Raw genomic sequence first — 25,833 nt, forward strand, 5'->3', positions numbered from 1 at the left:
CACCCTTTTGAAAACGACTGGCATGGTGTTTTCTCCTGACTGCAGCTTGTACATCTTTCCAAGCATACGGATGTTACAACAGCTTCCTAGTTCAAGGTGTGTTTGCAACGTAACACCTAGGGGCCTCTGAAACATTTTTTTACTATTCTGCATGAGTAAGTAAATGCCATATTAAGTAAGTTTTTTCATTCCCTTATTCTCACAGCCTGCTCTAGTAGCCTAGATTGTATTTATTATTCAGCCACCACCCACCCTGAGCTTGCCTTGTGATTGCTTCACTTTCCATGATGTAGGTTTGGAGCTCCAGAAATCCTGCTTATCTGGGGGAGGGAACCCTGATCAAAAGACAGAAAATTTTGTGGGGTGGGTTTTGTTGGTGGAGACTTGCGGGGAGGTTTGGCTTTGGCTTTTTTTTTTTCTTCTTTGGAAGAGCCTGTGCATCCCATGAAGCCCCCTGTCCATAAATCAACCTGGGTAATCCACCAAGGCTTGTAGAACAGTGGAACAGTAAGGACAAATTACATGCAAGTGACTATGTCCTTTGAAGGTCACAGTACAGATAAATAGAAGCAGGTGATGTGATTTCAGAATGTTCCTCTGTGTTGAGCTTGCTCTATCAGAAATGGCAGCAGTTTCAAAGCTGTGGTTGGAGCACACTAAAGGCTACCTTCCAGATCGCAGGTCATGCTGACTGTTAGCTTGCCAAGCAATACAAGGGATAATTATGACCTACTTTAATCTCCTATCACATAGCCAGAGGGAAAATAACATAGTAAGATGATTATAGAACTTTATTACTTAAATACATACATTACTGTAGGAAATTTAGAGCAGTAGAAAAGGCCTATAGTCAGGTCATTCTCTAGATGCAGCCTAAGTTTTGGATTGTTTTTCAGCTTTCCTCTTTGGGTAACTGGCTACCTCTTAAATGCAAACACACTCTTGCTTGAATAATTTCTTAAACAAAAAAGAAAGAAAGTCCTATCTTATAGTTCCATATTTTATAAGTCTCAAAAATAGCATAAAAACTTCTGAATAGATTATGGATAGTGGGAAGAGAGAAGGACTTTGGAAAAAATGGGTTTACTGTGCAGATTGGCACACACTGTCATTTCCATAGCTTTTTAGCGCTGCTGAAATTCTGCAATTCTTTTTAAATGCTGATTTTGCTTGGGAAAAAAGACATAATGAAGTGTAAAATTACATTGACTTGCATGTCTGGGATAACTTGCAACTAAAATGCTGTAATAATAAAGTCTAGACATGCAAATTACAGTTTATGTGTTCCGGTAGGCTGATGTTGGCACTTGTTTACTGTAAGTAAGGTGCCTATCTACAGGAATAGCTATTCTATCAGGGAAATACCTGACTTTCTGAATTAGATATTTAACTGTGTAAACAGATGGGGGGGGGGGGGATTATTTTAGCAAGCATCAGCTTTACCATTCAGAAAAAAATAATCAGTGTGCTGTTATGTTCATTGCAGCTCCACTTTTTCTGGCTCTTGCCTTCATATTTTGCTTAGCTTTTACCCTTGTCAGTAACAATTCCTCTCACAGGAACATTCTGCCTACTCTCACCTAATACAGTGCCAGAAGGTTATCAAGAGACGTCAGTGTATCAGCTATGAAAAGCTAAGTATAAATCAGCCTGGCTTCCGTCATGCTGGTGAAGCTGGCTGAGAAATTCAGGAGTCCAAATTCTTACATGATCATTTTTTGGTGACTTGCCTCCACCTTTTTTTCCATTTTTGATTCCTGTATTAGGTTAAAAGTTCATTAATGGTGGTAGAATGCCCGAATCTGCTCTCTTTCATTCCCTCTTCAAGCCCCCCTATTCCTGCTGAAGGAAATAGGAAAAGATAAGAGTAGTTAGCTGTAGCAAAACAGCCTGGATAATGAAAAAAGGATGTAGCCTCTCCCACAAGTGGGATTCAGCAGCAGCCACCAATGCTGGACCCAGAAGCAAGTCAGGGCTCATGCAGTGAGGGAAGGAACAGCAGATGCTGAGCTTCCCTCTGAACTGGTGAACTGTACTGGAAATTCTTTATATACTAGTTACAAACAAAGAACCACAAAGGGGGATTTGGTTTGGAACAGTTTCCCCTGAGAAGCTGTGGCTGCCCCATCCCTGGAAGTGTTAAAGGCCAGGCTGGGACAGGGCAACTCAGTCTAATGGAAGGTGTCCCTGCTTATGGTAGGGGAGTTTGCACTAGATGATCTTTAAGGTCCCTTTCATCCCAATCATTCTATTATTCTTTTTCTTTCCACCAGCTGTACATTCACAGTAACCCAGAATGCAAAAAGTTTGAAACCTGCTGAAATTGGACAAGTAACACCAAAATGGGGGATACTGTACTGTATATGTGACTTTTAAACAGCTGGATTGCTGTTTTTCTTTACCCTGCCATTTTCTGTATCATCTATTATTAGAAGTCACACCCTATTGACACTATTTCTCAGTTTGTACTTGCTGTGAGATAGGGATCAAACACAGCAGCGGCTTCCAGGCTTGGAGCAGCATGCTGTGCCATAGCTCAGGGCCCAAAGCTGGCCCTTGGGGCAGTTGTGGTAATCTCCATTCAGGCCTCGCTTCGCCCTGTGTGGTGCTGGGAAGATCGTGCACATCAGAGTTGTGTTCAAGTATCTTGTTTCTGTTTCTCATTTGCCAGGTGCTCATTTGGAGACAGTGAAGGTTTGCAGTGCAGGGTAGTGGAATGCTTACCATAAAAAAGAACTTTTATTTAAACATGTAAAGCACCATAGTGCATCAGATACTGAAAAATCATACCTAAAGCACTTGAAAGAGTTTAATAGGCATGGCAGCTATCTGTAAGACAGGAGTTGATGATGTGACTTGATCCTGTCTGTTGTGAATACACACATAAAAAGGTTTAGAGCCTGAAGCTACATAGAAAGGTTCTCAAGAACATTGTGTTTCCTGTAGAAAATAAGATACATTTTAATAAATGCATGTATGTGTCAATAAATTTATGTGTCAATATACTGGATGACACAGCTTCCCTTTTAAAGGAACTAGACATGTAAATGGAGTATTTTAGTTCCTGAGACTCTGATTATTTAAAAAGAAGACTACCACCTTCGTTCTGTCACGGGCATCACAGAGGTGCCTAGGGCATGCTTTGCAACAGGCCTGCCTTGTTTCCCTGCACCTTTCATGGAGTGGCAGCTCCTGCTGTACTGTCTGAGGGTACACCTACTACTTGTGCTCCCCAGAACTGAGCCGTGAGAGATTTCCTACAGTAAAAGCCCTCTATAAACAGCTCTGGACTTGCTGTGACCCATCTTCCAGCATTAATAAATCCTGCCAGGGCTATTATCCTGCATGCAGTGTTGTGGTATGGACACAGCCCCAGTCTTTGGATCCAAGCTAGTTTGCCTCCAGCCAGCTTGGGATGAGAAGCAGCCGTGCTCAGATGGCCCTGCATAAGGTCACAGAGACCCAGCCAGGGCAGGCAGCTTGGCTGTCCCCATGGCCCTGCAACCCAGCCTGGGGCTCCTTTTCACTAATCAAAAAAGACACAATTAATGTTCAAGGCTTCCTCACAATTCTATTGCTGTCAAGGTAATCTGTACATCATATTTTTAGATTGGATATAAGAAGTCCTTTACTGTAAGGGTGGTGAGGCACTGGACTGGGTTGCCCAAGGGAAGCTGTGAATGCTCCATTCCTGGTGGTGTTCAAGGCCAGGTTGGACAGAGCTTTGGGTGACTTGGTTTAGTGTGAGGTGTCCCTGCCCACGGCAGGGGGGTTGGAACTAGATGATCTTAAGGTCTTTTCTGACCCTAACCTATGATTCTATGTCTCTATGATATTTATGTATCAGGTTGCACTCTTTGTCTCTATACTCCCAATGTCAGTTTGTGTAAGATTCCAGGAATCCACTGATCCCTTCCTCAACGCAAAAATCACCAAGTCGTCACAGCAGGAAGAGGCCTAAGCGATCTCAGAGAGAATAGGGAGGTGGTGGTTCTTCACCTTGTGGAGGTCCTGAAGGGTTTTCCTCCAGATACAACCCCCGACGCTTCTCTTTCAGCGCGGCTCCCTCTAGTGCCTTTCACAAATCCTGGAAACGCCGGTCGGCGATTGCCCAAGACCTTATCCTTTAAGGGTTGCTCTATAAGAGAGAATGTTTTCAGCACAGTTTCAGCCTGTAGAGCATTCAATTTTCATACAGCAGCCACGAATAAATGACCTCTATAGTAGTCACTGCTGGTATGAAGAACAAATGGCTAGACAGGAGAGAGAGACACTCTGCACTTAAGACTCAGGCAGAGAGCTGGGCTCTGCTCTCGAGTAGATGCTCTGCAGGATCTCACCCTGGAACTGTATTGGAACTTTTCAAAAGACTCCTTTATGCAAGTCACAATAACAGAAGAGTCATCATCCTTGGCTGACAAACTTTACCACCACCTTAATTGCCTTCGCAACTGGAAACACTTCTTAATTCAAGACCAGCTTCATTTCAGCATACCACCCATCAGAGTTTCTCTGTAAAATGTAATCCTTGTTTCCCAAAACTTCCTTTTCCCATCTAGGAGCCTATACTGGACAATAAAATCAACTTTTGTTCTTCTCCATGACAAACTGAAAAGATTGAAATTTCTAAACCCATCAACTGTTTGGAACTAGAAATCACACTGGGTAAACTGCATGTTTATCTAGCAAAGATCCTGCTTGTTTTGGGTACAACTTCTATGGCAAAAGCAGGGACAGACATGCAAATACAAAGAGCCAACCAGCAGCAGCAGCTGCGGGAGAAGCTCTTGCAGCTGCAGCAGCCAGACGAGCTGAAGGTAACAGTGTTTGTTTTCTAGGGGTGGTAGCTAGGACGGGTGTTGAGGACGGGATATTTCTTCCGGCATTCTCTTCCTTTTCACGTTAAAGAAGCTAAAGCAGTGCTTAAATCGCAGCCTAATACCAACACTTTTGATAGAAGCACTTGAGACTCATGTATTCATGTCTACTGCTCTTAGCATCTTTATAACTGCTTTTTATTGTCCTGGCCATTTCCATTACCCTTCAAGGACTCCTGATCTGTTAAAATAGTTGCTGGCAGATTCGGCATCCCCTCTCCCCTTACTAGAATTCTTCCAAGTTTATATATCACCCCACATTTTCCTATAACCCGCAACAGACCCTTCCTCCACTCTCCCTTTGGGCAAACAACCAGCACGCCTACAAACCCACCTCAGCCCTCCGCCGCCTCGCCCTCACACCGCCGCTCCCCGCCTGTTGCACCAACACCGCTTTCCGCCCACTCCGGTGGCCGGGCTCTTCCCAGACTCTAACCCAGAGATCGTACGCGCTGGCTCCACGCCCGGTTTGCGCGCAAGTGGTTTAATCACACCCAGCACCGGGCGAGCTACTCGGTATAAGTACAGTTCTACAGGTCTCTAACGAGGGAAGTCCGACACGAGTCACGCCTTCCAATGTGGTGCTTCCCCGCAATAAATCCCCGCTCTCCGCGGACAGCCCGAGCAGCTTCCCTGCGGTGCGAAGAGCAGCGCGCCTGGAAACACAGCGATCGCTACCACCCGCCTCAGCCACCAGGCAGCCGTTAACGGCCCCGCCTCACCGCGCCGCGCCCTTCCGGCGCTGCGCGCGCAGCCCGCCCCGCTTCCGGAGAGCGGCCCCGCTTGCAGCGTCATCCTGAGGGGCCGGTTTGAATGAGACCCCGAGGGAGGGAGGCAGGCAGCGACGCGACGGACTTGGGGCTGCTATCGCCCTCCCTGCTAACGCTGCTGCCTGCCGCCCTTTCGCTTCCCCGCCGTCAACCGCGCCCTCCCAGGACACGGCGTGCCGCCCGCCCTCTCCGCCATGCCGCTCTTCTCAGGTGAGCTACTTGGCCTTGGCGCCCGCCCGGCCCAGCCCGGAGTGGGGCTGTCCTCAGCGTGGGGCTGAAGGGGAGGGCATTCCCCGCGGCCGCGGGGCTGTTACCTCAGCGACGAGCTCTCCTCGGTGGCTCTGCAGCCCCCGGCCGGGCCCTTCCCGCCGCTCCCTCACGTGGGGAGGCTCCTCCGGCGGCCCCGCTGTCCGGCCGCCGGTACTCGCACGTGTCCGAGGCCCGGGCGCCGGGAGTGCCCCGGGACATGCGGCGCGGCCCGGCCCGGCCCGGCCCGGCCCGCCGAGCTGTGGGGGAAGTGTCGGGTCGGCTCTGCTCGGCTGGGTCGAGGAAGGAGCGCTGTTGATGTCCGGGAGGGCCCGGGTGTCAAACGCGAATCGTGTGCGATCGTGCGTCTTGGGTTGGTTTTGTTTTGCGCCGAGTGAAGTGGTGCTGTCTGTCAGGTGAGACGCAGTTTTGCATCCACGCTTCCAAATGTATGCAGGTGCATCAGCCTCTTCTCTTTTAAATCCACTATTTCCTAGTTAAAATTAGAGTATCTTACTCCCCTCCTTGTCATGAAGGAAAGTTTCTAGTGAGGACTGCGAGAGTAAAACCTCCAGTGACATATCCAAGACCAGTTACTGCTTTATTTATGCTTAACAGGTCTGGCCTCCTGGGGCTTTTCAGTACACGAGGAACAGGTTGTAGAAGGCCTCAGTACACAGTCACATCCCATTTTCTCCATTGTTTTAATTGTGGTTGGCAAACTGGAATTCTCATGTCCATATAACAGGACTTTTTCTGAACTCTAGCACATCTGTACAATCTGTGTTATCTGTTCACAGGGCAGATATGTTCTTCCCTTTTTTAAATCTCCATTATTTTCAGATTAACAATTTTCTTTGTTTGTGATCTCTGAAGATGCTCATCTTCTTAAGTTTCCTCCTCTTGAGTGCCAGGTTGTCAAAACCAGTGACACTACAAGTCTTTAGTAATAATTGCTAACCCTTCTGCATATTAGGTGCTGAATGCATGACTTCAGAAATGCAAAACTCAAAAAGCTGTGACTGAGTGGGTTGTCTTCCTGAAAGTACTTGTGCTTGGTACTAAGTATGGTATACAAAATCATAGAATCAGTTAAGTTTGAAAAGACCTTTAAGATCAAGTGCAACTGTTAATAGATCTGTTTAAAAAAAAAAAGAGGTTGGGCAAATCAGAAGGTACTTTCTGCTAGAAATACTGAAAAGCCAGTTGTTTGACATGCTTTGTAATCTAATTTAGACCAAATTTTGGTTTTTCTGTTTTATAACCCATTACAAGCACTGCATGCATCTGAAATCTGAACCTTCTCGGAAGACTTTTTAAAATCACAATTTTTAAGAGGTTTGTGATGGAAAAAAAACTAGAGTTGCTGAATATATTGATGTAGAATCAAAGCACAGGTGGAAGGAAAGCTAAGACTTTCTTAAAGTATGATATTTCTGCCCCTTACCGTGCACATAGGATATTACTGTGTGCTATGTATCGCAAATTTTCACCAAAACCGCAGCTTGCTGAAGTAGCCTTATATACCTGTGATAGTGGTTGGAAGTGATCAAAGATGTGTAGCCATTCTTTGGAAGCACAGTTTGTTCCAGCATTTGTGCCTGATCTTGATTAGTACAAGCTTTACTAAAGGGAAGTTAACGTGCCCTCTGTTGTTCTGCCTAATGTTCCTGCTGATGATCCCATTTCCAGTGTCAAGAATTGCAGTTTTCAGACCGTATTTCGCTTTACTACTTAATTCCACCTTTACTGGGGTCAGGTCCTCTGTATCTGCAGCTGGTTATGTGAACACTGTCAAAACTGAGGAGGGTTGCAGTGGTGGCATCATGGATGTCACTCTGAGGTGAACTGTCCATTGGTGTGCTATTGCATAGGTTGTGTCTTGATGCACACTTGCCTTTTCATGTAGCTCCACATGAATGATACTGGTAGCCAAAGCTATGTCTGTCAAACAGTAGCTTTGCTATTAAGGAACATGGTATTGTTTTCCATTGAACAGGAACGGAAACGCTATGGAAAACTGAGCTGGAATCTCACATCTGAACTTCCTTCAGAAAGTTCAGTTGTTTACAGTAAACAGTACCAAGAAACTGGGAGAGTTAGTTTCAAACTGCTTTTCAGAAGACTTGCCTAAAGGATTTCTGGGGCTGTTATACACATTTATTGCTTGGAAAATTTCTCAGCTTATATATATTGCATACAATTGTTTTGTAGGACATTTTTAGACATGTTGGAAGTAATATGTTCTGATGGCTGAGCAAGGTGTCCCTTAGCTTGGTTGACAAGTTTTAGAGTTGAAAGCTGAATGTTCTGAGATGGTATAAATGCTGGAATTTGAAACAGTGGGTTGATCTTGGTAATAACATTCTTGTGTATTGAGAAATAATCTAGTTTCAAAACATTTTTTTTGCAGTTAATGTGAAATGGGGAAAAGAGAAATTCGATGGTGTGGAGCTTAACACTGATGAACCTCCAATGGTCTTCAAAGCCCAGTTGTTTGCACTGACTGGAGTTCAGCCAGCCAGACAGAAGGTTATGGTTAAAGGAGGAACTCTGAAGGTAGAAACCCATGTTTGGTTTTAATATTATTTCTAACTTTATTTAATGTTACAATGTCATGATCAATGACCGTATTTTTAAGTATTCCTCCAGAAGATCTTTCATTGCATGTATTAAACTGACTACACTTTTCAGAAATAATTCTGTATGATTTGTTGCCTACTACTAGAAAATCCTGAAAAAGTGCTGCTAGATGGTTGGGAGGTACACTGCTGTTTTAAAACACTTCTCCACTCTTTTATACCAAAACCTACTCTGCTTTGTGGTTTGGTTTTTTTTTGTTTGTTTGGTTGGTTTTGTTTTTTTTTTGTTTGCTTTTTTTTTTTAATGCTCCTTCTAAACATTCAGAATCTGAATGCAACTTTTTGCTTTTTAGCTCGAGAAAAGTTTCTCTGGCACTTCTTTGCCAGAAACTTACTGGTATAGTGCAGTATGGGCAGATTTTCTACAAAAAGTTGCTTCTATCTAAGCAGTGTTGAACAACAAATTAAAACCTTATTAGAAGATGACTTGGCTGCTTTCTATTTTAGTCAGACAAGACTTGATGTAAATAGTTAATATTGTGAAATCTTCAATGAAACAGTTGTGTATTTGGAAATACATTATTAATATTTATGAAGATACTTACTTGTCTTTTACTGTAAGATAATTAACTTGTCTTTTATTTCAAAAACAGGATGATGACTGGGGGAACCTAAAAATAAAGAATGTAAGTTCTGGGGAATAACTAAATTTTACTCGTTTTTCTCACATCTAAAGAAAAATGTAAAAGTTCTGCTGTTTCTGTTTCAGTCGGTAGCTCTTTCCTGAAAATCAGACCTTGATGAAAAATAATTTTACAGGCGTCATACGTAAGCATTCTTATGTAGTTCTCACCAGTGATTTGTGAAAAACCTTTTGGCTTCTGTAGGGAAATTGTCAGCTTTCTGAAGTCCTTTGAAGCATAGATTTCTTACAAGAAATGTTATGGGTCGGACCAATGGTCCTTCTGTCTTGTCTGTGACCATAGTAATAAGTGGTGTTATTTAGAGAGAGGTTGTGAACCTGGCCACTGCCTGTAGTCCATTGTGCTTGTATGTACCCAACATAGAAAATCGTGGCATTACAAGCACTGAAATTAAAGCTCAGCCTGTTTATTTCTTATCTATGTGCTGAAATTTGTCCTGGACTAAATTGCTGCTGATTAAAAACAAAGCTGTTAGTAATGGTTATTTATTTGACTAGTTCAAAAAGAAAACAAAAAGTGAATGTATTTGTGTTTCTTAGCTATATAATATTGTAACGGGGAATCCCAGAGATTTTTGTTTGGGTTTTTTTTGCAGTTTCATTTCTGTAGATACCTTGTAACATCTGTTTCGTTCAGGTTTTACTCCAGTTCTTCACTGAGCAGATTGAATTAGTGCCACTGTTACCCTTGTAATTAGTTTGCAAGCATCTGTTAGCTGCTTATAGCTACAGCTGTTGTAGCAAAGTCATTCAGTAAAATCCCTGGTACATAATATTTTTGTCCTTTAATGCATACTGTTACTCTAATAATTGCCTTTATTAATTTTGATGATATTATATACAAGTTCTAGGGGGTTATTTACATTGTCAAAGCGGTTTCTTTCCATTATGTTGGTCTTTCTTTTCCTTAGCATTGTATTTTTTCAAGGCCCTAGATAGCCATTTTCTTCCCCTTTGATAGAACTTACCGTGTAGATGGACTCCTGTGGAATGCTGTAAAACTCCTTTTCCTTATGCTAGTCCAGCAAGCATGGTAACTTGATTGCTTCCTACCCCCACTTCTTGAATGTCAGTCCTTGTGCCTAAACTGATGGGGTCATTTTGATTATTGTTCACTTTTCAGTTAGTTTAATGATCTTGGAATTTGCCACACAAAGGATGGCACTTCTGTTTCCCACTTTTCTTGTGAAGGAAACAATTCCAAATTCAGCTATGGTCATTATTACCCACATCTGTCTGAAGGGTTTCCCTAGATTCTAGGCTAAAGATGAGGGATGTTTTTGTTGTTGTTTAGAGAATTCTGAATTTGAGAAACTCAAACGTTGCAGTTTTTTTCAAATCAGAATTGAGCTGCTCAGTTATCCTGGGTTCTGAGGTACTTGCTAAGACTTAAGGGAAAGAGGAGTATTTGCACTGCAGTGTTGAAGATGCCTGATCCCTAGTGGTCTGTCAGAAAGGGAGCTTTTCTGAATGCTTCATATTGGGGTATTCAGTGAATGTTAAATTTAGTCCCAGTTGGAATCTTATGTCGCTGAGCTGGTGTCAAGCTCACCAGGCTCAGTGGAAATGTCTAGCATGGATGATGCTGTGGATTTGTTCTTGAGAAGTACTTTCTAGATAATGTGAAAGTTAAGGTATATCCTAAGAAACAACAGCACAGTATCAGTTCTGTGAACTGAGAGAAAGATTGTGTTTATTTTTGGGGAAATAACTGAAATCTATCAAGAGCTTAATGATTTTATTTATTTATTTTAAAGGAGAAATAACTGCCCTTAACTATTTATTACTATTTTTACTGTGCTTCAAGGGGATGACCTTATTAATGATGGGTTCTGCAGATGCGCTTCCGGAAGAGCCAATTGCTCGACCTGTCTTTGTAGAAGACATGACAGAGGAGCAGTTGGCTTCAGCTGTAAGCATATTTCACTCTTTGGCTCTTTGCCATTATTTCTCTTATTCTAAGGTTTACAAGTTCCTAAATACTAGAAGTTGCTTAAAAGTGGATTTTGAAACTGTGATGTCTGTTTAGCATTTATAGCTTTTTAAAGAAAACACAAATTTACATTGATGACCCAACTGGTGGCACTGGTAAGAAGCCTGGAATTTAACTTGCAAGTCATGTAACTGGTGCTGTTTTTTCTTTTTAAGCAGGCAGCTTAGTAAATTTTCTAAAAATAGCATTGCTGATATTTTTAAAGAGAAAATTGTATTACTCTTTATGTATTGGTGTCCTGAGCTTTGCCAGAATAAGGGCTCTTAGATGCCTCCTTTGTATCCTTGAAGGGAAACTAGTGTTTGAGGTGGGGTGTGTTTGGGGTTCTGTTTGTCCTTTGAAAGTAAGTTTGATGTCAGTGGAATAGGTTATATGTTTTCCTTTATGGGACTAAAGTCTGGAAGATCATAATTATTATTTTTTAATGAAGTAACTTATGTTTGAGTTGTTTCCCTCTTTACAATTTGAAAGGCTTAATTTTCTCATCAGTCATTTGAACTGGGAGCTCTGTCATACTTAACAGTTGCATGACTGTTGTCACCTGTGCATGCAGAATGGGAATACATTTATGCACGTCTGTATGAAAACAAACCTGTAGTTTAGGGCTGGTTTTGTGTTTAAGTATTTAATGCTTTCCATGGCACCAGCAGGGGAAGGATATTAATGTATTTTTGAGACTAACCCTATACACAGACTTTGAGATAACTGAGGCAAGCAAGGAGATAGTTCATTTTCAGAAAGTTGGTCACATTGCATTCCTCCGATTCATATTTTGTTATTAATCAAAATTCAGTTGTCTGTACTGCATGTATTCATTAAAATTGAATACACAGCTAAATGAATTCTCCTTTCCTGAACTAATTCAGTGGTATTGGTATGCAGCACAACTTCAGTTTCATTAAACTACATGCTTTTCCCTGACAACTGCTCAAAGATGCAGGATTAAAGAAAATTTAAAAATCTATTATATTGTGATTTATAGTTGTTTCTGAAACTGGTTAGTTTAATTATTACTTGGCCTTCGCATTTGTCAAAACTTTAGAAGTTCACAAGCTGCCTGGAAGGATCAAATTAATGATCTGTTGCAAACTTCTGGAAAGGAGCTTAAATAATGCTTTTGTTTTTGACTATGTAGTTCAGCACATTGAGAGTTTTACCAAAAACTGATTTTAATTAAAACATCAGTGTTTTGTACAAGTGTATTCATGTGGAAATTCCATGGAACTAGAACTTTAAGGTCAAAACTTGAGTGTGATTATAATTGAACTTTCTGAATGACTGCCTGCTTGAAGACATTTAACTAAACACGCACAGAAAAAAAAACAACCCAAAGCATTCCTGAATGTCCTCTAAAAGCACCGAATGGTGAAATGATTAATATAATCAGAAAATGGATCTGGAAAGCTTCATAAGGTTCGATGGAATATTCCAGGTTTTACACATCTCTGATCATTCCTTTTCATAGAAGTTGATGTCAAGTTATATAGTGTTTATGCAAAAATGGTTGCACATCTCTCTGTGACCCTCAAACACCCTTGTGAATTTTTTGGTAGATGGAATTACCATGTGGATTGACAAACCTTGGCAACACTTGCTACATGAATGCTACGGTTCAGTGTATCCGCTCAGTGCCAGAAGTGAAAGAGGCCCTTAAAAGGTAGGATTCAGCACAAAAATACCACAACCAAAATGTTTTCTTTAGCTTATGAAGTAGATATTTTGTAGAACAGTTGTCTTAATACTGGTACGAATTTTCATAGCAATCTGTTATTCTTTAAAGCAATTCAAGGTTAACATCATGATAGATTGAACTCGTATCCTATGGCTGTGTTAGTCTAAACTTTTTAAAGAATTTAAGAATATGTATTTATTGGAACTGGCTTTTAGTAGATAGAATGTATTTTGCCTAGTTAAAAAATAGTTCCTATCAAGACTTGTTTAAACTGCTTAGAGAAGCTACTGAACTCCTAACCCTGTTTTCTGATGTTAGTTTGTATGGCTAGTTCTGTGTAAAAGATTGTACAGGAGTCCTGTTCCTTTGAGGAATATTCTTTTCAGTGGCTTTAATGCTGAAAACACATTGTGCAATGAAATTCTGCCGTTATTGATGTTTGGTACTGGGAGGTACAACAGAAAGCTCTGAGAGAGGACCATGGGGTTACTGTGGCAGCAAACTAAGCTAAGATGGAGTTACTGTCATGTGGATGGGTAGGGAACAGAAGACATGCCCTTATGGAATCTGTTTCATTCATTCTGAATGCAGAATAACTTAACCTGATTTGTTTAATTATTAGTATGATAAAAACCATCAGTATTTAAGAATGTGAAGATTAGGTAGAGCATTGCCATCTTAAGGTTAACTTCTTTAAAACACACTGCTTTCTTGACACCTTGGTACCCAACTGGATAGTCTAGGTTACTGTAAACACTAGTTACTTAAATATGTATGCATTTCCCTTAATTCTGTTAGCAGGTGAATCTTAATTATTTATCACTTAGAACTATTTGTGAAGTACAGAAACACTGTTTTAAAGCTTTTTCTTGGTTTTCAGTATTGTCATTTTAGGTAAGTCTGTTTTATTTCCATATAAAGGACTGAGTTACTGCACTGAATCAGAGTGTTTGACAAATTTAACATACCAAATATCAGAATGTATGCTATAAGACTGGCAGACTGCAATACAAGATGTGGCCTTACTGTCTCTGGGAAGTCAGATTCAAAGACAGCTGCTGTGTTTTCCCCTGGAGACTTAAGACTTTATTTGGTCTTCCCTGCCTGATGACAGCATGGAAGGGTATATTGCAGTGAGAGAGAAGTGAAAGTACTCACATCCTTGAAGGTGTTTTTTCCATGCATTTGAAGAAGCTGTGGCAAATGTTTCAGAAAAGGGGTAGCTTCTATTCAGACTTTTACTTAGTCTCTTTAAAGATGGAGTTTTTGAGGTAAATGGATTGGGAAGCAGCAGGAATGTATCCAGACTTCTCAGTCTGCATTTATTTATTGTCTAAGGATGCCAGTTTTCCTTTGCTTTCATGCATTGCTTGCAGAATAGCTGAGACTTTGAGGTGAATGTGAGTAAATCTGATTTTCAGTTATTTCTGGTTTGGTGATTTATAGAATCACAAAATGGTTTGGGTTGGAAGGGATCTTAAAGATCATGCAGTTTCAATCCCCCTGCCGTGGGTAGGGACACCTTCCACTAGACCAGGTTTCTCAAAGCCCCATCCAAACTAGCCTTTCTTTTGACACAAATAAATGTAGCTGCTGCCTGCTTTATGATTTGAAAACCTCTCTGCTCTTTTTGATTGTGTTTAATTGCATACAAATTGTTTTTCTTCTCTTTTAGGTATGGTGGTGCCTTAAGAGCTTCAGGAGAAATGGCGTCTGCTCAGTACATTACTGCAGGTTGGTGTTTAGAGTAGAACACAAGGGTTTAGGCTAGTGTGCAATTTCCTGCTAAACTGCAGATGAAAATTGCAGTTAGAGCTCTGCGTGTTTTTCTTTAGTGCATATGCTTTAGCAATGTCAGATCTGCTGACACTGGAGAATTCCTTTTGCTCTGTTGTTAATATCTTTAAAGGTTATTCTGACTGTGGCTGCAAAGCATACATCTCTGCATATTATTACCTAGCTGCATACTAGGGAAAATATGTACAAGTGTCATTTAGGCTTAGACAGAAATCATTCCTGTCTCTTAAGTGTTTTGTGTGTAGGCATAAAGTAATTGGAGCTTTCTAAAGCGTACTTCATCCATCTGCAGATTTGATCATTTTGTGTAGAAATAGTCTAGTGCACAATTCTTCATTTCACTTAATGATAGGTTAACACCATACTCCCAGAACATGTAGTTCATTTGTATTTTTTAATAAGATCTATTGGCTGAGCATTAATTATTAAGTTGGTAGCTGATGCTTTATAAGTGGTATTAGTCATTACCCAAAAGATCCAGATTTCATAACTGAAATAGAAAGTAGTGTCTTCAAAAGGAAACTTGCTCTATATTGTGGTGATCTGGGTGCTCACAATGTGGGAGCTCACGATGGCCCTGTATCTCCAAGTTCTAACTAGAATTCTAGTTAGACCCCTTACATTTGAACGAGGGTACTACTTGTCCACTTTTTCTTTTTTTACTCTATTTCATTGCCCCACTAAGATGATGGGCCAGGACACTGGGATTTCTACCAGTCCATTTAAGGAAAAACAAAACAATATAAGGAAGGAAAGGTCCAGTTTGTGGGTATGCCTGCTGATCAAGTTTTGGGGTGGTAAGTTCAATGGTTACTCTATACAAACCACACCTGCCCCTCCCCTTTTCACTGACTTTACTTCATGTCCCTTGTTTTCTCTTTAAGGTGACAGCTCTGCTTTTTTAGGAATCTTAATAGTTGAAGTAATTCATAGTTAATTCTTTTGTGCTGAGCTGGTCAAGAACTCCTGCATGACACTTACGGCATTTTTTTTTCTAAATTGCTGTCATATCAGTTGTCCCTCTTAATCAAGGTCAGTGCAGATATTTCTTAAAGTGAGGAAGCAGTTGATCTTGTAATCTTGTCTATGCACTTATTCAAGAGTATCATTCATTAGTCTCTCCATTTGTCAATTAGTGACCATGCAGACTGTTGCCAACCTCACAGGGTTGTTGTGAGGATTAGTAGATGTCTCAAGTGATGCTGTAACCTGTGTAGATAAGACATTTTATAGTACTGTATCTGGAACAAAAAAGAAAGCCACGTGTATTGTCATGCAGTCGGTAGCATCTGTTGCATTGAACATAGTTACGAACTGTCTGCATGTATGCATACACATACTTGTTTTCCTGGGGCTTAAATTAAGCATGAGTATTTTCTAGATATTGTAGTTGGGAATAAGTAAAGGTTTTTTTTTTTCCCAGTAGTTGGTGAAGCTGAAGTTGCTTTAGAGGATAGATTGTGAATGCCTTCTGGTTTCTCTAGGTGTCGTGCTCTTGTGAAAACATTGTTCCTCAGATGTATTTCAAATGAAAACTTAACTGCTCAAGTTTTATTTTTCTGTTAACAGCCAGGAAAGATAAGGTCTTTTGTTCCAAACTCTCAGAATTGTTATCTTTATGCTTACAAAGTCATGTTCAGAAATGAGGTCTTGGGTGTACCTCTTATGACGCATGGAAAATTTGGTCCTGGTTTGGAAAGATCAAACTGGACACTGTTAAATGATAAGCCTTTAAGTGTTGCTGCTGTTTTACTATTCTTTTTCAACTTTCTGCCATGTTTGAATTGTTTTTCCACTTCTCAAAGCATTCACTTTTTCTTCAAGCTCTTAGAGACTTGTTTGATTCCATGGATAAAACTTCCTCCAGTATCCCACCTATCATTCTCCTGCAGTTTTTACACATGGCCTTCCCACAGTTTGCAGAGAAAGGCGATCAAGGCCAGTACCTTCAACAGGTAAAGACGAATTATTAGCTTATAGTTTGAAAATTCTAGTGTGTTGAGAGCAAGGATATTTGAAATCTTTCCTTCTCTTGTGAAAGTAATTTATCCCAGTAAAGCGTTTGCTTTTATATTGTGTAGAAAAGTTGATACTAAAAGTTGACTGTGATACTAAAAGTTGACTGTGATACTAAAAGTTGACTGTGATACTAAAAGTTGACTGTGATACTAAAAGTTGACTGTGATACTAAAAGTTGACTGTGATACTAAAAGTTGACTGTGATACTAAAAGTTGACTGTGATACTAAAAGTTGACTGTGATACTAAGTTGACTGTGATACTAAGCACAGGCTCTGAAAATGTATGGTGGAATAGGGAGAAATTCTTAATGTAAGGAATTCTTTGTTTGTTTTAGTGTGAAGATTGATGGATTTAATATTACTAAATCATAACTCTTACCAGTTACATCTAATGTTCTGTTCCCTTCTTAGGATGCCAATGAGTGCTGGGTGCAGATGATGAGGGTACTACAGCAGAAGCTGGAAGGCATAGAAGGTGATACAGTTATGGAGGTAATTTTAGTCTTACTCTAAAAGGAGTTAGGATTTATAATATTATACTTGTGGTTTGCATATATTTTCAGTAAGGATTATCTATTTTGTGAGGGGTTTAACATGTATCTATAGGCCAGTAAGTGAAACTGCTTTCTGATGTCTCATCAGCATAAAGCTACCTATGTCATGTCAGCTATGCTATAGAGCGTACTATAGGAATACTTCTCCTCTGGGCTCTGGAAAGTACCACCGTGGTGACTGTGAGTGCGTAGCACCTGGCCCTGGAAACCTGTGAATTTGGCACATAAGTTTCTTTTCCTGGAAGAAGTGCTTCAGCACTGTTGGCTGCAAGAATGCTGCTTCAAACAGACAACTCGCCTAAGCAACCTCATAAGAAGTTAGTTTTTCCCAAGGCTTTACCAGACTGACTTTCTTCTCCATAAGCTATTTTCTGGAGAGTCTTGGCAGTGGGAAAAGTCTAATTGACTACTCTAAAATTTAAGACTGATTTAAGTTGGGGAGCAGGGAAGTTTGATTTTGATTCAAATCTTATTTGCTAATATGCTTTGAGGTGGCTTTAACAGCATGCAGTAAATGCTTTTGGCTTGGAACTCTAGTGCTGTGTCAGGAGATTGACTAGGGAAAATGCACCTAAAGAAAGGTGAAGGAATAGGCTTTAAAGAATTAAAATAAATGAGATATTTTGTCTGTGAAGAATACTGTCTTTACATGACACTTAAATCATAAGAGAATTTGTTTTGCAGACAGACTCCGGAGCTACAGCAGCATCTTCTAAAAAGAAGAGTTTAATTGATCAGTTCTTCAGCATTGAATTTGAAACAGCGTATCCTAAAGACTAAGGCAAGCGATAGAATGATAATAATTTCACACTTTAGCAGTAGAGTGTGGGGAGCCTGAAAGCATTGTTCAGAATAGTATAGAAAACCAAGGTGTGTGTTGGGGAAGAGAGGGAGTGATGTTTTAGAGGAGTACACAGAAGTTAAAAATAAGATTGGATTGAGAGAGAGGAGGATGTGGGGAGGAAGAATGGTAATGAAAAGTTGCATAAGAAACCCACCTAATTAAATACCAGATCTCCTCCCTGGAGAAGGTTGCCAGTTCAAAGATACTGACATGTTTTATCCAAATAAAAGTAATTATCATCCTAAATGGCTTTTCTGTGGCTTGTAAGGGAGTGTTGCTGGTACACTTGGCATACTGCACAGGTACAAAAGATAGCTTGACTGATTTCTTAAGAAATAAATTTGATGCACACTGTTAGATGTATAAGGAACTATTGCAGCTGACAACTTCCTAGTAGCTTTTTTATAGCAAGGACAAAAAGTATATGACCACATGGGGCACACACCTCATGCCAAGTATTACTCTTTTCCCACTTCTCCACCCCACAGTCCTGGTTGTCATGAAACTGACCACCACCTTTTAGAAAGGATTATACTGTCTTATTTTGCTTGTCTGAAATATGGAAACATCCTGTTAGATGAGTACTGTATTTCACAGCTTGTTACTGACCGTCACTGGTCATTACACATGAAGGAGTAGATTGGTTAGAATGAAGGGGCTGTTTCAAATCTGGTGGGTTTTTTTTATCCTATGAGAAGTAAAAGTACTATTAATGCACAAGCAGAGGATTAGTTTAAGTTACCGTGCTGTTCAACATGTTTTCACTAGAGCAGTAGTTCAGCTCTTGATGCACCATGGTTTTCCTTAATTTTGTGAAGTATGAAATGTACAGAAGCTGAAGAAGAGGAAGTAACTAAAGGAAAGGAGAATCTGCTTCAGCTCAGCTGCTTTATTAATCAAGAAGTCAAATATCTGTTTACAGGACTAAAATTGGTAAGTTATTTATGTAACATTTATTTTACTGAAATTCTAAATTACCTGTGTTTTTAATCTGTGACTTGTAAAGCTTGGACAGCAGGTATCAATTCCAAAATTCCAGTTTGTTTTTTTGGTATTCAGTGGGAAGGTGGCAGTGAAAACAAACTGTATGTTAGTGTAAAAGCAGACTTCAGCAGAGTGTTTTCTTGACCCTGACATTGTCTTCCACATGCAGGTCACCAAGTGCCAGCCAATTTGCTTGTTCAGCTGGGTTTCACTCCAGACTGAACAGTATCACAGAATGGTTTGGGCTGGAAGGCACTTTTAAGGATCGTTTAGTTCCAACCCCCTGCCATGGGCAGAGACACCTTCCACTAGACCAGGTTGCTCAGGTGGTCTCAAACACTGCCAGGGATGGAGCTGTTACCACTTCTCTGGGAAACCTGTTCCAGTGTTTCACCACCCTCACAGTGAAGAATTTTTTCCTTATATTTAATCTAAATCTCCCCTCTGGCAGTTTAAAGCCATTCCCCCTTGTCCTGTCACTACCTGCACTGGTAAAAAGTCCCTCTCCACATTTCTTGTGGGCCTGTCCTGGGTTCAGCAGTAGCAGTTATGTTTCTCCTCCTTGGTAGCTGGTGCAGTGCAGTGTTTTGACTTTCGGCTCGGGAACAGAGCTGATAGAGATGTTTTGGTTTGGCCAAGGACTTTGTGAGCCTCATGCTCTGCCAGGGAGGAGGGGAAGCTGTGAGGAAGCAGAGACAGGACACCTGACCCAAACTGACCAAAGAGGTATTCCATACCACAGCACGTCATGCCCAGGATGTAACTGGGAGTTAGCCGGAAGGGCTGGGAGACTGCAGGGTTGGAGGAGGTATCGGTCGGAGCTTGGTCGGGCTTGGGGGGCGAGTTATCGGTCAGCGGGTGGTGAGGTGTTGTATTCTCTTCCCTTGTTATTTCCTTTATCATTGTTATTATTGGTGGTAGCAGTAGTGATCTGTGTTATACCTTAGTTACTAAACTGTTCTTATCTCAACCCGTGGGAGTTGCATTCTTTTGATTCTCCTCTCCGTCCCTCCGAGAGCAGGGGGAGGGCAAGAAAGGGGGGGGAGGTGAGTGAACGAATTACCTGACTGGGTTTAAACCATGACAGGGCCCCCTTTAGGCACTGGAAGATGCTCTAAAGTCTCACCGGAGCCATCTCTTCTCCAGGCAGAACGTCGACTCTCTCAGCTTGTCTTCACAGGAGAGGTGCTCCAGCCCTCTGATCATGATTTAAGCATGCTGTAAACAGTTCCCTAGAAGTCAATTTTAAAATAGGATGGCATTTTGGTTGCCATTTTGGTGCCATTTGGTTACATCCAGGTGGTGGAACAAGTGAACTTTAATTTTGCAGATTTTGAAGGGGGTGTTATTTTCCATGACATAGCATCATCTTTAAACTGTTTATGTAAGCAGAAGTTTTTCAAGTAGTCCATGCTTTTTAGATGCGTATTTCTAAGTTTTTTGGGGGTTTTGGAACCTGAAAGAGCCAGGAGAGAAGCCTACCACTAAACCTCTATAGTAACTGTTCTTGCAGAGTATTTGTATAAGAGCAGGGATGGAAGCAGTGGCTAAACCAAGTTGCATGCTTCTCAGATAATCTTTGTATCTGCTTTTTCTTTTTTCGACAGACTCTAGAAGGAAAAGTAAGATAAACTAGTTAATGTTCACAAATAAAATAATCATCACATAGATTATTGTTATAAGAAAAAAAGTAACCTCGCTTTCAGGCCAAGAAAGGTCTAGAATTCTTATGTTGGGTTGCCTGTAGAAACAATACTACCAACCAGCCCAGTCTTGCCCTAAATTAGGAAAGGTCCCTGGAAACACGGTAGCACCACCTGTCTCTTCTGTAGCTCTGTCTGCTCAAAACTGAGGTTTGGGAAACATGCAAATATTCCCCTGAGAGGAAACCTCAGATTTGCTTTTAGTTGTGTTCCAAGCATGACATGACACATTCATAACCAAATCCAGATACAATTCCTAACCAAATGCAAGTTCTACTCCTGCAGAATTTAATTTTCTGCAGAGAAAAACTTTGTGCTGTCAGGGCACAGGAATGAGCCTGGAGCTGAACAAATGAATGGGCTTGCTCTTTCTGCCAAGGAGTTTCAAAATTCTGCCTGTTGTAATGGCTGATAGGAACAAAGGAGATGGGCAGAACCTGATTTAGCTTAGTCTGTGCTGTGCTTTGCTTCAAGCTGTGTTTTATGATTAACATAGGTGTTATTACCTTTCTTTTAACAGCGTCTTCAAGAGGAAATCACCAAACTGTCTCCAACACTGCAGAGAAATGCACTGTATATCAAATCTGTGAGTGGTACTTTTGTTGCTCTCTTCGTCATTCTTTCAACTGTTGTCAATCTTCTGTCCCAAAACACAAAGTTACTGCTGTAACAGAGTGTGATTTACGTTTATAGAACATCTGAATATCCACTACCAAAAAATTTAAAACTGGAAATTATTTCTTTGACTACACTACTATACAAAGTTTTAAATTAGGAGGCCTTGCTACATTCCTGTGTGTGTGTGTACAGGATAGCCTGTGATTTAGGATTTGCAGTGTTTAAAAGTTCTGTCAATGTCTAAAGTAATAGCTTTTTCTTTTTTCCTTATAGTCTAAAATCAGTCGCTTGCCAGCCTACCTGACTATTCAGATGGTTAGATTTTTTTACAAAGAGAAAGAATCTGTGAATGCCAAAGTTCTTAAGGTAAGTTTTGTGCATATTGAACTTGAATTCCTCTTCATGCTTTTCAGTGAGGTTTTTATTGTAGGTAGACAGCTAATACTTGAAGGCTATTTATTCAAGTGTTTGCTTTTAAGTTGCATTTAAAAATATTGACAGTGCAGTTTCTTTGCTGAAGTACAAGGTAGCTTTGTTCCCAGCTGTGATGGTCCCAGTGGTGTGGCAAACTGTGCTACCAAAATAGGCTGGGGAAAGGGAGGTAAGGGACATAAATGAATTTGCTCCAATACTGCTAGGATGTTTTTTGGTCTCTTCTCACCAATGACTCGGAGGAGAATGTTTGGTTAAGGAGAGGGACATGCTTTCAGTCACTAGACAGTGTTCTAGGGTTGATGAGAAATGCTTTAGCTAACAAACGCTTCCTGTACTAATTATTTTAATGGGCCTTCTGACTGACAAATGCAAGAACCAGCTGCCAACAGCTACATGTTCCAGTATTGCTTTCTGTTGGACTTGGCTGATAGACTTCCTCAGCTGCCCCAGCATATCATGATAGATGATGCCTGCTCTTCACAAGAGAAACAAGGGAATGAAGATTGAAGGCACACATTAACTATTCTAGAAGATTGTTTGGATAACATAAATTAACATTTTTGCCAGTGTACAGACATTCTGCATGCATATCTTTTGCCTTAGGGTTGTGTAGGTATTTCTGTAGTGTAAAGTATGACAACTAATAATAAAGGATCTATGATGGTTTATTTATACTGAATTAGACATTCTTCCGTAAAAGTATTGTAGCCCTTTACATAAGTCCTGTCAGCCACATTTCAGTGGATCAAGTTCTCATAAATGTGATGAGAGTTGTATCTAATTGGACTTAGTATTGTCTTCCTATAGGAGATGGCTTTAACATGGAGTACCAAGTAATGTTAATAATCTTTCTGCTTTTTACTTCCTAGGATGTTAAATTCCCTCTTATGTTGGATGTGTATGAGCTGTGTACACCAGACCTTCAGGAAAAAATGGTTTCTTATCGATCAAAATTCAAAGATCTAGAAGACAAAAAAGTCAATCAACAGCCAAAGAATGTAAGTCTCCTGACATTTTGATTAAAGAAGTCATACAGCTGGAATTGGGGCACTCATAAGGACTAGAGAAAACTTGACTTCCTGAAATGTAGCATTTGAACTCTTTGGTATTGAGCTTCAGATCTTTTTGTGTATTTTCGTGGAAAATACCCTGTCAGCTTTGGTATGACTGCTTCACCAGAAATGTTAAATGCTGTAGAAAATTATATTGCTTCCATTTTTATTTCAAAACTTACGAAAATGTCGTGCTTCTGCTTACCAGTGTTATGGCTAAAGGTTTGCTGTGAATTACACAGAATGGTTCTCTTCAAACATGGCTGCTTGCTGGCAGGTCACTTCTTCCATGACAGGTAGCTTTCTCCTCACCAAGTGGAAAGGGTTGTACAAGGTTCTACGATGTGTCTGACTGATAAAATTTAGAATATATGTACTTACATAAATTTAGAATATATGAGCTTATAGTCTGCATTCTAAAACCATGGTAAATGGTTTCATTTTCTATTCTGTCTACATATTCTAAAACTGGCTTCCCTTGAAATAAAGAAACCATTTCCTTTAATGAAGGAAAAAGGTAAACAAGCTAAAACTGTAATGTTTTAGCCATTGTTTTTAAGTTTGCCAGTCTTTTCCTGGCCTAACTCTTGCCAGTTTCATTTAAACATTTGAATGAGGCTCACATCTCTACACAGTTAGGAACAAGGAAAGAGTGCTATTAAGAGTCTGTTTCTAGTGTTTTCTTGTTGCCATTTGTGCTGCTAGGAAGTCCCTAATAAGGAATACAGTCTTCAATTGCAGAATTGTTTTATAAACAAAACTGTCAGTCTGGTGGGTAAACAGTCTAGGCAAAAGGTGCTAAAGCAGTGTTATATTTGCAGTAAAAAGTGGTCTGGTTTAGATGAGGCTTTTGCATGTCCACTCAGAAGTATGGTAATGGAACTTGGTTTCAAGTTGAACAGAAAATGTTTAGGCTTAAAACCATCTTTAAATGAATGGGGGGTTGGGATTTGATAGGGTTGCACTAAAGCTTTTTCACAACTGTTCCATATTAATTCAGTATATTCTGTTCTTCAGTCTAGTAAAAGCGAAGGTGCACAGAAAGAAGTTAAATATGAACCATTTTCTTTTCCCGATGGTGAGTACAAGGAAATAAATCTGTTTTAAAGTAACTTTCTATTTACTTATGTGTAAGTGGACCCAATGGTAGGAATATTTTTAGAACCCTGGTTATTTTTAACACTTTTGAAAATTAATCTTCAGAAACTGACAGAAAATTAAGGACTGGAAAGATGAGGCAAGCTAAAATGCTCTTGAGATGGTCAAAGACATATCTTCTATGCATCATCAATGAATGATATGCACATCAAAAGATATTTGCATGTCCTAGAATTATAGCATAGAATAATAGAATGGTTTTGGTTGGAAAGGACCTTAAAGATTATCCAGTTCCAACCCCCTGCCATGGGCAGGGACATCTGCCACTAGACCAGGTTGCTCAAAGCCCCATCCAGCCCGGCATGTGCAATTTTGGGTGCTTCCTTGTGAGTGGTTGGTGTTTGAAGGAAGTATATGTCCAGAAAGCTTACTGATGGGTTTGATTTAAGGTTACCGCATTTGCATTCCGTCCAGGATCTGTATTTATGTCTCAGTTTCCTGAGAGGCTGTCCTGGCTGAAAGCTGCTGGGTTTAGTTCAGTGATTGAGAACCATGCTGTAAGTGGGGCTTTACACAGCTGCGGTGCTGCAGTTTGGCTTGTGTGTCTTCAGTCTGCATGCTGTTAAAACATAAAACGGTTCATGTACGACTCACGTAACTTGTTTTTCCTCCTCTTCCTTCAGATATTGGTTCTAATAACTGCGGCTATTACGACCTGCAGGCAGTGCTAACACATCAAGGCAGATCAAGTTCCTCTGGGCATTATGTGTCTTGGGTTAAAAGGAAACAAGGTAAAACACCTCGACAACTCACAGCTCTCTCAGTTGCCCTTCAGACTTGTTAAGTGTGCTTAGATTTGATGTACTTACATTACAAATAATCCTCTCTCTTTTCTTGCAGATGAATGGATTAAATTTGATGATGACAAAGTCAGCATTGTTACACCTGAAGATATTTTGAGGTTATCCGGGGGTGGAGACTGGCATATAGCTTATGTTCTACTCTACGGGCCTCGCAGAATCGAAGTAGTTGAAGATGAAGCTGACCAGTAGTCTTCAGTTTTAGCCATTCTGCCTAGGTGTGAAATAAATGTTGATAACTGATCACTTCTTTAACCCCAGAGCTTTTAGCAAGTGGATAAGTAATCTGTTCAAACCTTCTCACATGAAGAAGGGTATGGGTTCAAAACTGCTCCAAGTACCAATTTGCTGCCGCTGGACTGGACTGGGCTTGCCCCTGGGGTGGTGACAATTTTTAAAATAGCTTTAACATCTTGCAGAAGAGAAACTTTTTAAATGAGCCTCTTCTTCCCCCCTGCCCCTTCCTCTCTGATGTCATCAAGTATTTATTACACACCTACTCTCGCGTTTGTTACTCTTGCATGGTTTCTGCCACAGTTCAGAAGTTGTCCATCCTCTGCCTTACCTGGCATGGTTGTTAGGAAGGTAGAAGAGCAACTGTTGCCTTGTTGTGTAACTCAGTGCTGCTGCCCATAGCCAACAACCATGGCTCCAATCAAGTATTGTCCAGCCTGACGTTCTGATTCAGTCTGTTCTGTTGCTGGCACCTGATGACTTCAAAATCAATTGTGATCAATGTGTCCTCCATTAAAAAAAGTTCATGTCTTACTGATATAGTCAGTATGTGTTTGTTTTCACTCCCTAGGCCACCACTGATGCATGTCTGGAAGTAGCCTTGTGATAAAGCCACTGGTGTTTAAGCTGTAGGATTTGTCTCCTGTCCTTTGGCTCTCACTGCTCTCTACAGCTATTTAAAATGAGGACACAGTGAGGAGGTGGCTGGTCTCTTTTCCCGAGTAACAGGACAAAAGGTAATGGCCTCAAGCTGTGTCAGTGGAGGTTTAGACTGGATAGGAATTAAAATT

The 25,833-nt window shown here is 40.6% G+C and overlaps 1 protein-coding gene across 1 annotated transcript; it reads left to right on the forward strand.

The window, feature by feature from the left end:
• The first annotated feature begins 5,745 nt into the window (after window positions 1-5,745).
• USP14 (ubiquitin specific peptidase 14) lies at window positions 5,746-25,576 on the forward strand. The gene is made up of 16 exons (XM_061448674.1): window positions 5,746-5,857; window positions 8,307-8,452; window positions 9,129-9,161; window positions 10,986-11,090; window positions 12,725-12,828; window positions 14,519-14,577; window positions 16,465-16,595; window positions 17,072-17,152; window positions 17,899-17,978; window positions 18,877-18,991; window positions 21,266-21,331; window positions 21,637-21,729; window positions 22,668-22,796; window positions 23,868-23,928; window positions 24,632-24,739; window positions 24,849-25,576. Exons 1-16 carry the CDS (start codon window positions 5,842-5,844, stop codon window positions 24,998-25,000), a joined length of 1,479 nt encoding a protein of 492 aa, XP_061304658.1. The 5' UTR covers window positions 5,746-5,841; the 3' UTR covers window positions 25,001-25,576.
• The last annotated feature ends 257 nt before the right edge of the window (window positions 25,577-25,833 follow it).

This window comes from Pezoporus flaviventris, unplaced genomic scaffold (genome assembly GCF_033815535.1).
Source record: "Pezoporus flaviventris isolate CSIRO_AGI_PZ_B2104156 unplaced genomic scaffold, CSIRO_AGI_Pfla_v1 ptg000007l, whole genome shotgun sequence".
Classification (NCBI taxonomy): Eukaryota; Metazoa; Chordata; class Aves; order Psittaciformes; family Psittacidae; genus Pezoporus; species Pezoporus flaviventris.